At 37.4% G+C, this 12,683-nt stretch overlaps 2 protein-coding genes across 3 annotated transcripts in view; one reads left to right on the top strand and one right to left on the bottom strand.

Annotated features, from left to right (window-relative positions):
- Positions 1–11,441, bottom strand: part of LOC126187550 (nuclear transcription factor Y subunit beta) — a 107,012-nt gene extending 95,571 nt beyond the window's left edge. The window contains exon 1 of one of the 2 annotated variants that reach the window (XM_049928701.1): positions 11,221–11,441. In XM_049928701.1, the coding sequence (XP_049784658.1) occupies positions 11,221–11,311 (91 nt within the window). In that variant the 5' untranslated portion in view covers positions 11,312–11,441. The remainder of the gene's footprint in view (positions 1–11,220) is intronic. The other variant, XM_049928703.1, reaches the window with a different exon arrangement.
- A 134-nt stretch (positions 11,442–11,575) lies between these two features.
- LOC126187549 (DNA polymerase eta) overlaps positions 11,576–12,683 on the top strand; it is a 199,462-nt gene continuing 198,354 nt past the window's right edge. Inside the window, exon 1 of the mRNA XM_049928700.1 lies at positions 11,576–12,052. Coding sequence (XP_049784657.1) covers positions 11,925–12,052 — 128 coding nt within the window. The 5' untranslated portion in view covers positions 11,576–11,924. The remainder of the gene's footprint in view (positions 12,053–12,683) is intronic.

Raw genomic sequence — 12,683 nt, 5'->3', positions numbered from 1 at the left:
AATGTGACACTGATGTAAAACTTGAAGGCAGTTTATACCATATGTGTTGCAACTGTAACACAGCAATTTTACTGTCATCATGGCCAGTATCTTGGTGTTGCATAGTTAAATTTTGATGTTAATAATCTGTTTGATTCTGTATTTATCACAGAAGAAAAATAGACTGAAGAATGTCATGATAAGTCATGACGAAAGACACCACTTTTCTGGGGTTTATCGAGTTATTCTGTCTCGATCTCCTTTTTTAGTCATTAAGACTTTTGATATTACCATCCCCAGGAATTACTTAACAATTGCAGAACATAATAAAATAAGTCAGATTTAAACTTAGTACCAGCAAAATATGGGTGCATTTTAAATATACCTCCACCTTTCAGTTTTTTAGCACCTTATGTGCTCACATTGCAAAACCAAAGCTATTTTTTTAGGCGTTTAGAAGACTGCCTTTCTAATTAAAATTGTTTAAAAGAGTTCAGAAGACTTTTCGTAAAAGTGAGCTAAAAATAGCAATTTTTGACATTTTTACAAAAATTGTTAACTTTCCCCTCAATTTGTAAACTAATGGAAAGCAGCACGAGAATGAAGTTTTATTTTGTAAAACCTTGTATTGGAAAGTTATTACATGCAAAGTCTCAGGTTTATCCTGCAATTACTTAAAGATATAAAAAACTAAATGTCGCCTTTTTTCCAAGCATCTTTCTTTTGCTCGACTTTGCTTATAATTATCCTTATGAAAATTGCCCAAGAAATCTTTTTTATTATTATGCTTGAGAGCCCAAAAAGTTTTACACGATGGTATAGATTTGTTTCTTTCAAAAAAATACTGCTGGTGACGATATGTCTCAAAAGCTGCTGACTATTTCCGGGGTGCATTTTTGATAGTTTTACTGTGGGGTCAAACAAATGACTGCAGTTCTCTAAGCACTATATTGACAAAAGTAAAACTTTACCCATGTTCATTGGGAACATGTGAATTTTTGCACAAAATTTTAGCAATGTCTGTAATGGTCCTGCAGAAACCTCTAGACCACTTACAAATAAAATCAGGCTGGGGTCCTGCTTTGAGAATACTGCCCATCTGAGAATGTCTTAAGACCTGTTGTTCTTGGTCCTGATCATGGAGATGATATCAATGAATGTCAAGGAGAGTCCATGACCAGACTGGTTTAACAACGTAAATACCAAATTTTTTGCAAATTATATAGGTATCACAATAACAAATTACTTTCTCCTTTGCTAAAAGAATATGTATTGGACTTAAAAATTGATTATCATTAAAATTTTAATAACTGGTCAATCCATGCCAAATGGTCCAAGCACTAGTTATTTGGACATCTCAAAAAATTAATATTCACTGGGTGAATTCCCTCATTTTTGAGGGACTCAAAAATATTTTTAAAATTTTATCAGTTATCATTTAGATACAATGGCCATTTTTCTTTCAGGTCGCAAGCATTCTTCGCATTCAGAATCATCTGCAATTTTTTAAATTATTTGGTAATGGTTTGCCCCCAGACCTTTCAAATAAGAAGCATTTAGCTCAGCACACATTGTACTATAAATTAAAACCATGATCACACAGCTGAATGTATTCCTTAATATATTTTAAATAGCTCAAAGTTTATGGTCACAAATTTAAAAGAGACAATTTTTTAACAGTATTTTTCCAAAGAAGGAGTAATTTCTCAGCCTTAATGTTCTGTGCTATTACAATACACATTATAGTTACTTTTCATAACATAAAGTATCAATGGTGAGAAGCTTACAGTTACAAGAAACACTTTTTTTGTAAAAAAGGAACAGATTTCTTGAATTTTTCCATTCTTTTTCCTGCAATACCTTTGCCAGGGGACCAGATAACAGATAAAAATTTGAAAATTACACACTTAATAGACCTTTATGATGTTAAACTTCAGTATAAATTTCAACTTTGAGATTCAATGGGAAGTCACAAAAAATTACCGAAGTGAGTTAAAAACACATTTCTTAATATCTGGACTAATGGATAAAATGTATCGGGTGAGTAGCATGGAGAGCTGCATCAAACCAGTCTCAGGACTAAAGACAACAACAACAACAACATGATCACTTTAAAAAAAAACACCAACTAATTACATTTTCTTGTTCTCACATAATTTATTTTTACTACATTGTTCACTGAACAACAGATAAATTGCTTCACTCAGTTTGGGTGTTAGGATAAAAATTCACCCAGCTGCAGTTGTAAATTCCAGGGGAGACAGCTCCTTCGGTACATTTTTAACAGGCATTCAGACTTTATCCTTTTCAACTTTTTTAAACGAGGTTCCTGGTCCTGATGGGTGGTAAAATGAAACATGCACATCTTGGTTTTGAAAATCAAGATTATCAACTTCGGCAATCCGTCACTGTTCGCCATAAACACAAGCGACCACATCCTTATTTTTAAGTGTCAGGGGTACAAGTTTTCTGTACTGATGACGTTCACTACCTGGGGATGTTGATGTGATCTTACACTTGAGCAAGTTGTGTGACAGAGATCTAAAACAATGAAAAGATCAGAGGCCATTGATATTCTGACAAGTGTTGAATCCTCCTTCCAAGACATTTGTGTAGAGTTCTTGTATTTCCTCACATTTTACACAAACACAGCTAATCCTTTTTAACTATTCTTTACAGAATTTAAAGATTTATTGAGATGCCAATATCCAGTTCTCATAGGTCCGCTGAAGACTAGCTTTTGAGACAGCTCGCTTTGTTGTACCCCAGACACCAAAAAACACATTCTTCCCATGCCATTCTGCATGAAGTCCATAGTCTTCTTTGTGAACGCGTGTGTGTGTGTGTGTGTGTGTGTGTGTGTGTGTGTGTGTGTGTGTGTAAAAATGGCTTGCAGCACCATCAGAGAAGCAGAGAAGTTTGTGCACACTTGATCTTTATGATAGAACACAAATGGGTGAACTGTGGCCTGTTTGTTTACCCAGTGGTATCCTTGTACTTCAATTTGAGCAAAAAAGGAATAGTGTTCAGGAAAGTCAGCAAGAACTAAGCATTCATCAACTATCAGAAATTTGCCCTGAGCTTTGGCACAAAATTATGCATTTTCAGTTTTCCAAGGTTAGCTACCAACACTTCACAAAACCCTTTTCATGGTTTTGTAATTATCACCATTTCTATTTTCTATTGACAGGCAACAAATCATCTTCTTCCGATTCTTCACACATGTCAAGTAAAGCATGTCTGTCTGGACAGTCTTGACATTTTCCCATGATCATACAATTGTAATTGTCAGTACTGCAAAGCAGAACTTCTGAAAGGTCTTTGTACTTAACTCCAAGACTGGCCCCACCTGTCAAGTACTTTACATTCAATGGTACAAACAGATGCACATATTATGGGTGCCAGATGCCCCAGCAACAACACAAAATTTCGACCTTCCTATTTTAACATCAGGATTTTATCTTTTGAATTCAATGAATAATGCATTTAAATCGCACAATATTAACCTTTTTGTCTCTGAACCTTAGTACCATTTTCTTTAACAGAAACATGATAATTTTTGCCAGGCATAAACTGCTGGTTATTATTATCTTCATAAGACCTAATAACCTTTTCAATTGTGTTTTCATCTATGAAATTAGGTGCACTTTTCCTTTTGTAATGTAGGTAAAATTCCCTTTTCTTTCACCAATTGCCTTGTTAATTTAACCAAACATTCTGACACATTAAATTCTTTTGCCTGACTCCAAGAATTTAGTAGTAGACTGATAATCTTATCTTTGCCATCTTTGTTTGAAATATGACATTTAGCTTTTAGCTTATCTATGATTCAGTTTGAGAATTTTTAGAGCTTCAATGTGGTTTAGTACAACGTTCCTTTTTAAAAGAAACTTCCCAGTTCTTTTTGACAATAGTTGCCACTTTCTCAATTTTTGCATTCAATGGGACCTTTCTTCATTTAGTTTTCTAATTTTGTAGCAGGAGAAACACTTTGGATTTCACAAGCTAAATACTCTTTTTCTGTAATTTCTGATGAGTCACAAAATTCTTTATCTTAACTACCACAATACCTTTCTTTGTTCATGACAAATATCTTAGAGTAACATGATGGGCAAAATGACTTTCCTGGAATTGTATCAACAAAAAGGCTTTTATTTTCAGAATAATGATCAAATGATATTTCTCTCAGACTTTTTGTTGCAGGCTTCTTTTGTTTCTTAAAAGGGTGCACAAGTTAGATTGGCCAAAAAGATGGTGAAATTTAAGTATTTAATTTCATGCTACTTGCAAGTTGAGTTAACCTCCGAGCCAACCTGTAAGTAAAACAATACTTTTTCTTCTTCACTGTGATCTTCAATTAAAGTAATATCTTTAGGAAATATCCTTACACACTTTTATGGCAAGCTTCATTAATATGAACACTAGTAGAACACAGACTCCATTGTTAAACCACATACTTCAAGAGCTCAGTAACTTGAGTGTGGCTGAACAGATGGTGGTGGAAGGGGGAAGACACACAGACGTTTACAGGCTTGTCTGTGAGTCTGTACAGACTTTCAGATGCTGTCTGCTAGCCTGCTGAAACTTTCAGCAGAGCACTATTTCAATGAATGATCATCCATTGTTTTAATTTCACGAGTTTCTTCATCTGTTTAAATCATATAATTCATATACTTTATTCCATGGGTCCAGATATTGCATATATTAAGAAATATATTTTTTACTCATATTTGTAATTTATACTGAAGTTTGATATCATAAAGGTCTATTGAGTGTGTAATAGTCAAATTTTTATCTGGTCCCCTAAAATAGATATTACAGGCCAAAGAATGAAAAAATTCAAAAACTCCTCAACTTTAAACATCCTATGCATACACTAAATAGCATGCTACATACTGATGTGGAAGAATGACACTATGAGTTGAAGCATTACATGGCTGTTTGTAAATGTGCTTCACCCCGCCATCCACCTTCTTGTGTGCACACTGCCATAATAAAGTGCCTTGCATCTGTTACATGATTACAGCTGCAGGTTCTTCAAATAATGAAGAAATCAGTTTGTTTTCCTTGTGTCTATACAATACTGAGTGATGGACTTCTTTTATGGGATACTAATAACATTGTAGGAAGATAGACGTATGTTATATCGATTATATGTGGTGTTACACACACACACACACACACACACACACACACACACACACACACACACACAAGAGAGAGAGAGAGAGAGAGAGAGAGAGAGAGAGTAAAACGTTTTGTCAGCTAGTTTACTACCGCACTCATTTCCATTACAGATACTGGGGTACAAGAAAGGAGCCTCCTTGAAGACTGCGACTGGCATATGAACAGGCCAAGGAAGGTATAAAGTAAAGCAATAGGGTGTATCCTTGGCAACGTCAGAAAATGAAAAATCTGATGACTCATCCTTTCACACCAGAAACATCCAAATCTGAGCTTTCAAGGCCAAAGTTAGCCATTATTTCTGTTAACATAGAAGGATTAACAGCATCCAAAGAACTGCTCCAAGATCTATGCAGTCAACAGCAGTGCCAGGTACCGTGTGTACAAAAGACATGGAAGATGCAACATGCACACACCAAAAATAAACACAATGCACCTCACCATTGAAAGACCGTATAACAAATATTGAAGTGCTATTTTTATTCATCTGGACATTCAGATCCTATCCACAGCATTTACCAAGGAAAATGATATCAAACTTCTCACTTTAGAAATAGCCAATTGTACCATTTCATCCCTTTTCAAACCACCTAGTGCTGAATATATTATAAATTAATCATCCAATTTTCATAATAAAAGAGTGCAGATTGTGACTGGTGATTTCAACAGTGATAGTAATGTTCAGGGCTACAATCATGAAGATGAGAACAGGCCGGCAGTACAAGAATGGGTAGAATTAAATGAGTCGCATTTAATTCATGATGCAAAATTACCAGCATCATTCAACAGCAGGAAGTGGAAGCGAGGTTATAAACTCGACCTCATATTTAGTAGCAACAGTATCAGCCAACAACGAGTAAAATTTGTTGTTTCCCCAATACTCAATCACAGCATAGAACAATAATATGTGAAATATTTTCTGCCGATAGATCTCGTAAAATACCTTTTTGAAGAAGGTTTAATTTTAGAGAACCAGACTAGTCAAGATTTACTAAATTGTTCGACTTCGAAGTGATTTCTACAGAACCAGCACCAGAACATTGACGCCTTCATCACTGCTATAAAGAGCTGTTAAGGAATGTCAATTCCTCGCGGTCGTCTAAGATCCTACATTCCTGGGCTTACATCAGACCAAGCCACCATACTCACAGAACACAGGAACTTATTTGAAGAAGATCTTTTCAGTCAAGCAACTGTGTATGGAGGGAACAAACTCATCACTTCTTTGATAAAGATAAAAAGGAATCAATGGATTAAAACCACAGAAAACTTGGATCGAAAAACAGACAGCCATACAGCTCAGAGACTCCCAAAACACTTAAGTAATGATCCATCTACAACAGCTGTAGACTATGTCATTACAGCCAATAAAATAGTACATCAGTTATTGCTGAACAGGAAGGCAACCCACTAAAAAAGACAATACTGCAAAGAAAAGAGAACAATCTGCCTACAACATCATTCAGCAGGGAAGAATTAGATAAAGTTATTAAACAAAGTAAGAATGGAAAATGAGCAGCCTTAGATTATATACAAACAAAGCAATTAAGCACTTTAAAATAACAAAAAAATGGATTCTACAACTCTCTAATACTTCTGTGAGCAAATGTCAAATCCCGAAGATATGGCAGAAGAACCAAGTGATTGCTCTGCTGACACCTAGTAAAGAAGGGAACAATCCAAAGAGTTTTGGACCATTTCATTACTTTGTCATCTATACAAACAGCTGGAAATAATGCTCTTTAATCACCACCTAGCTATAGTCGACTCCATGCTATTACCTCAACAAGCCTGATTTCATCCTGGTAAAAGCTGCACTGGACAACTGCTGAATCTTAAACAGTTCGCAGAAGATGGGCCTGAAGCTCCTAAGATGACAGGGGCAGTATTTGTCGAGTTATCAGCAGCCTATATCGCTGTCAACTACCAGCTAGTGCTAGGCAAGGTATACAATATGAGTATGGATTTTAGCCTAATGAATTTCACAGCAGCAATTCTGCAAAGCCACAGGTTCTTCATTGCCTTTCAATGGCAGTGCAGTCAATGGAGACAACAGAGAAATGGTCTTCCCAAAGGAAGTGTATCTGTCACAATCCTATTCAACCTGTATACTAATGACCAAACTACAGCCCCCTACAACAGGAGTTTCCTGCATGCTGGTGACCTCAGTCTTGCCACTCAGAGCTCAGACTTTGAATGAGTGGAGAACATCCTCACAAATGCCCTTCGAGATCTATCAAGATACTATAGCACAACTTACACCAAACATTTCAAAGCCTCAAATGTGTGCTTTTCATTTGAGAAACATGGAAGCTACTTATAAGTTGATCATAGTATGGTCAGGAGTTGAGTTATAACATTTGCTACACTTCAAATTACCTACGAGTGATACTGGACAGATCTCTTACTTTCAAGAGAGATGGCATGAATCACAAGTTGAAAGTTTCCACCAGTTACAATCTGTTAAGAAATTGCCCGGATCACAGTAGAGGTTGACAGAAGCGTCCGATCCCAAGCGTCTGCTTTCACCCGTGACGTAAGGGTGTTGTCGTGTGTAACGTCATGGAGTTTGGTTTGAGAGTGTTGCGTGTCTGTAGATGTCCTCTACATCTACATCTACATTTATACTCCGCAAGCCACCCAACGGTGTGTGGCGGAGGGCACTTTACGTGCCATTGTCATTACCTCCCTTTCCTGTTCCAGTCGCGTATGGTTCGCGGGAAGAACGACTGTCTGAAAGCCTCCGTGCGCGCTCTAATCTCTCTAATTTTACTTTCGTGATCTCCTCGGGAGATATAAGTAGGGGGAAGCAATATATTCGATACCTCATCCAGAAACGCACCCTCTCGAAACCTGGCGAGCAAGCTACACCGCGATGCAGAGCGCCTCTCTTGCAGAGTCTGCCACTTGAGTTTGTTAAACATCTCCGTAACGCTATCACGGTTACCAAATAACCCTGTGACGAAACGTGCCGCTCTTCTTTGGATCTTCTCTATCTCCTCCGTCAACCCGATCTGGTACAGATTCCACACTGATGCGCAATACTCAAGTATAGGTCGAACGAGTGTTTTGTAAGCCACCTCCTTTGTTGATGGACTACATTTTCTAAGGACTCTCTCAATGAATCTCAACCTGGTACCCGCCTTACCAACAATTAATTTTATATAATCATTCCACTTCAAATCGTTCCGCACGCATACTCCCAGATATTTTACAGAAGTAACTGCTACCAGTGTTTGTTCTGCTATCATATAATCATACAATAAAGGATCCTTCTTTCTATGTATTCGCAATACATTACGTTTGTCTATGTTAAGGGTCAGTTGCCACTCCCTGCACCAAGTGCCCATCCGCTGCAGATCTTCCTGCATTTCGCTACAATTTTCTAATGCTGCAACTTCTCTGTATATTACAGCATCATCCGCGAAAAGCCGCATGGAACTTCCGACACTATCTACTAGGTCATTTATATATATTGTGAAAAGCAAGGGTCCCATAACACTCCCCTGTGGCACGCCAGAGGTTACTTTAACGTCTGTAGACGTCTCTCCATTAATAACAACATGCTGTGTTCTGTTTGCTAAAAACTCTTCAATCCAGCCACACAGCTGGTCTGATATTCCGTAGGCTCTTACTTTGTTTATCAGGCGACAGTGCGGAACTATATCGAACGCCTTCCGGAAGTCGTGTTGTGGTTTGTTGTGCTCTCTTGTAGTATGTTCAGGGTTTTTGTTTGTGTGGTGTAATGGGCTCAGTTTGCTTTTGCTCATTATCCAGAATTGTTCAAGTGTCGGCTGTGTTTGTAATGGAATTCATTTCAGTGAGTTAACGATTTTGTGTGAAGGTTAATTTAGTGTTGGTCGCTGTGTCGTGTGGTAATTTTAGTAAAATTAATTGGTTGTTGTTTTTGTTCAGGAGTGGATATGACGGATAAAATTAACAGTGCGCTGGTCAAGGGAAGTGTTCGATCCCAATGTGTGGCTGTGTATGTCGGTATTGGTGTCGGGAGATGTTTTTGAGCTATACGGGCCAAGGGAAGTGTTTGATCCTAATTTATGGGATCGGGAGCAGCTGTTGAGCTATATAGGTCAAGGGAAGTGTCCGATTCCAGATGATACTGTGTTTCGTGGTATTTGGGAAGTTTTGTGATGTCTGGTTTTTTTTCATCATTTTGTGTGGTTTTGTATGGGGGTGGGTGTTAAATTTGTTTATATTCAGTTTGCCCCCACCCAAAATACCCCATTTCTCGCACTTGTCCCGTTAGTGTCATTAGGCTTTTTGTGGAAAGTGTGCGTGTTTGTTTTTCGATGTATTTTCGTCCTCATAATGTGTACGTAACGACTTTATAAGCGCCATATTGGAATCGTGGTTTATGGTCGTTTCCGCCATATTTGTGACGTCATGGGTCAAAGCAGACAGGCGGAATCAGACGCTTCCGTATTTCCCACAGTAGGGCAGGCAACCTGAAACCATCCAAACATTTGCACTTGAATTAACCTATTCCTCCATGGAGTATGTTTGATCAGTTCGGTATAATTCATCACACGCCGAACAGGCAGACGTAGCTCTCAATGGCACCTGCAGAATTAGAACAGGTTGTTTGAAATCTGCTCATGTCTAATGGATTTACCGCATGGCAGGAATGGTAGCACCTCCCATTTGAAGAGAAATTGGGGCAAATAAGGAACAAAAGAAAGTGGACCAAACCCAAACTCATCATGTGTATGGGCTTAAACCTCATTCGCAGTGACTGAAATCCAGGAAGAGTTTCCTTAGTACACCAAACATACTTGGTAACAGAGTTGAAAATGCTGGGGTGCAACTTTGGAGGTATAAGACTTCCCTTCCCTCTGAATGGAAAACAGTTTCAGATATAAATTGCCTCCAGGACATGACAAGGAATGGAGGACCTGGAAATCTTTGAATAAGCTGAGGATCAGGAGTGGGTAGATCAAGTTTTAATCTGCCAAGATGGAGCTACAGTACAGAAAACAATATTAATTATATCCTTTCTTTCAGAAGTGCTAGTTCTGCAAGGTTCGCAGGAGAGCTTCTGTAAAGTTTGGAAGGTAGGAGGCGAGGTACTGGCGGAAGTAAAGTTGTGAGGACGGGGCGTGAGTTGTGCTTGGGTAGGTCAGTTGGTAGAGCACTTGCCGGCGAAACGCAAAGGTCCCGAGTTCGAGTCTCGGTCCAGCACACAGTTTTAATCTGCCAGGAAGTTTCAATATTAACTATGACTGCGGAGAATTCCATACTGTCCAGCACATGCTTCAGTATCAATTGTGTCCAGTCTGCTGTGCTGCAGAAGACCACCATCAAGTGACAGAAAAATGGACTGGAAGAGGACAAATTTTGATCAAAGACTATATGAAATGTTAACTGTACCGGTACACCTATCTATGTCTCTGACATGAGAATAATAATTAACGGATATTTCTCTTCATCATAAAGTAATATAAAGCATGATTCAATATTGGGACCTACAACAATCCCAGTAAAGAGTAAAGGTTTACCACGAGTACCGAAAGAAAATTTATTACGAGTTGAATGGAGCAGTTTAATAAATTACTTGTTGAAAAAATTCCACTCCACTAAAGAGTATCTTCACAGGGATTCATTCCTACATTTGATTTTAATTCGTATTAGTAATTCAATTATATAATATTTCATAACGAAGTCATCTTACTGTGCTGCACTTTACGAAAAAAATCTATATATCTACTTCTTTCAACATAGAAGAGCTTCGTCTACTTTGGAATCCATAGTTACTCACTTAAGGCAATTTAATATCAAGCAAATCAAACAAAAGCATAAATGCAGATTTTTTTATGGTAGTCGATTGCTTTTAGAATATGAAATCTATTACACAAACAATTCATGCATACAAGGATAAGGATAACTTTAACAGTATTCACGAACACACCCAGCGAACATATGAAAACACCTATAATTAAATTTTCACAACTTATATTTTACAAGACTTGCTGTTAACTATTAAAGAAAATAACTAATCAAACAGACAGCAACCGTTAATGCATTAGAATATATAATATTCACCGTCCAGTTCTTCGCCGTGAACCATGAAATTTTGAGTTTCCACGGCAAGGAAATTATTTCCCAAATCATCTCCGCTTTCACTTGTATCCATTACCCCTGCTGTATCACTTCGCAGCAGTAGTAAATTAAGTCTTCTTCACACAGTACACGCTATACACTCGGCACTTTAATACAGAGTCAACAGACTTCTAGATTCTAGAACACAGTATTTACTATTTATGTTTTGACGAACAACAACAACTAATATCTTTGCGTAGAACAAACAAAAGTCACCGATATATTTTGCAAACACTAGATTAAAAAATACATAAAACTTTCGGTCAGTCCTGTTAAACACTTAGTAAAGCTCTTGAATATTGTTAATTCCTTTTGCGGGGTTTTAAGCAGAAGAATTCGAACAAGCGGACAAAACACTTCCTCATGTTATCATGTTGGTTGGACTGGTTATTGACACTAGACATTTTGTAAGCTATCAAAGCGCGGGTAGTTTTGTTTAGCAGCAATTTGTTATGCCGATCTCTACCTATTTTCCGTATTACGGGTCATGTCTTTACATGTCGTGTTCTCTTTTTTCTAAAAACCGTATTTAATTGCGAATTTATGTTTCTGAGATGGAATATTTTGCGGTTATCTAATGCCCATCAATAAGATAAGTTTTCATTTTTGGAAAGAAGAATATAAATTCGTCAGAGGAAATCTTAAAAATGTGCGATCGTATTGTTGTTTTAGTTGATATGGATTGTTTTTACTGTCAAGTTGAAACTCGATTAAATCCAGCCTTAAAAGGAAAACCCATGGCTGTTGTGCAATATAACCAATGGCAAGGAGGGGGGTAAGTTTGCGTAAAAAAGATAATACTTTTCTGTTAGAACACATTTTCTCTTTTGATTACCATTTTCAGACGCTTTGAAAGGAACGCTATAGATATTTGCAACAACAATAGTTAATATGGTGCATAACGCCAGCTGTAACTAGTAGCCGATAACGACGCTCGTACAGCATATTTTACAACTATATCTCGCTGTGTTGACAATGTTTTGTATATTTTCATTGGGATTGTTTTCTGTGACAACGTACCTCACTGAACGGACTCAGCAGAAGTGACCGTTAAAATTTTTGTGCAGATAGCCACACATTATAAACAGCGCTTTTTAACTACTTTAATATTACTTGGACTTATTTCTCATCACGTCTACACCTTAATGGTTTTTGTAACTGATATAAAAATCAAGTTTTAGCTGAATTGTGATATTGTATAACTGAAAGCACTGATACCAGATGTTATTTTCCTCACATGATGTACTGATGTGTTGTGTGATGTCATACATGCATGTGTGGGAATGGAACAGGACGCTAACAATATATTGTGTCCCTATATTATTTTATGAGAATGTATGTTGTGTTGACAGATTGATTGTAGTGTAGCACAAGCTGTAGGTTAGGTTGAAAGGTGACTGGTTGCA

Source organism: Schistocerca cancellata, chromosome 5 (genome assembly GCF_023864275.1).
Source record: "Schistocerca cancellata isolate TAMUIC-IGC-003103 chromosome 5, iqSchCanc2.1, whole genome shotgun sequence".
Taxonomy (NCBI): Eukaryota; Metazoa; Arthropoda; class Insecta; order Orthoptera; family Acrididae; genus Schistocerca; species Schistocerca cancellata.
This window is presented reverse-complemented; position numbering and strand designations above follow the sequence as displayed.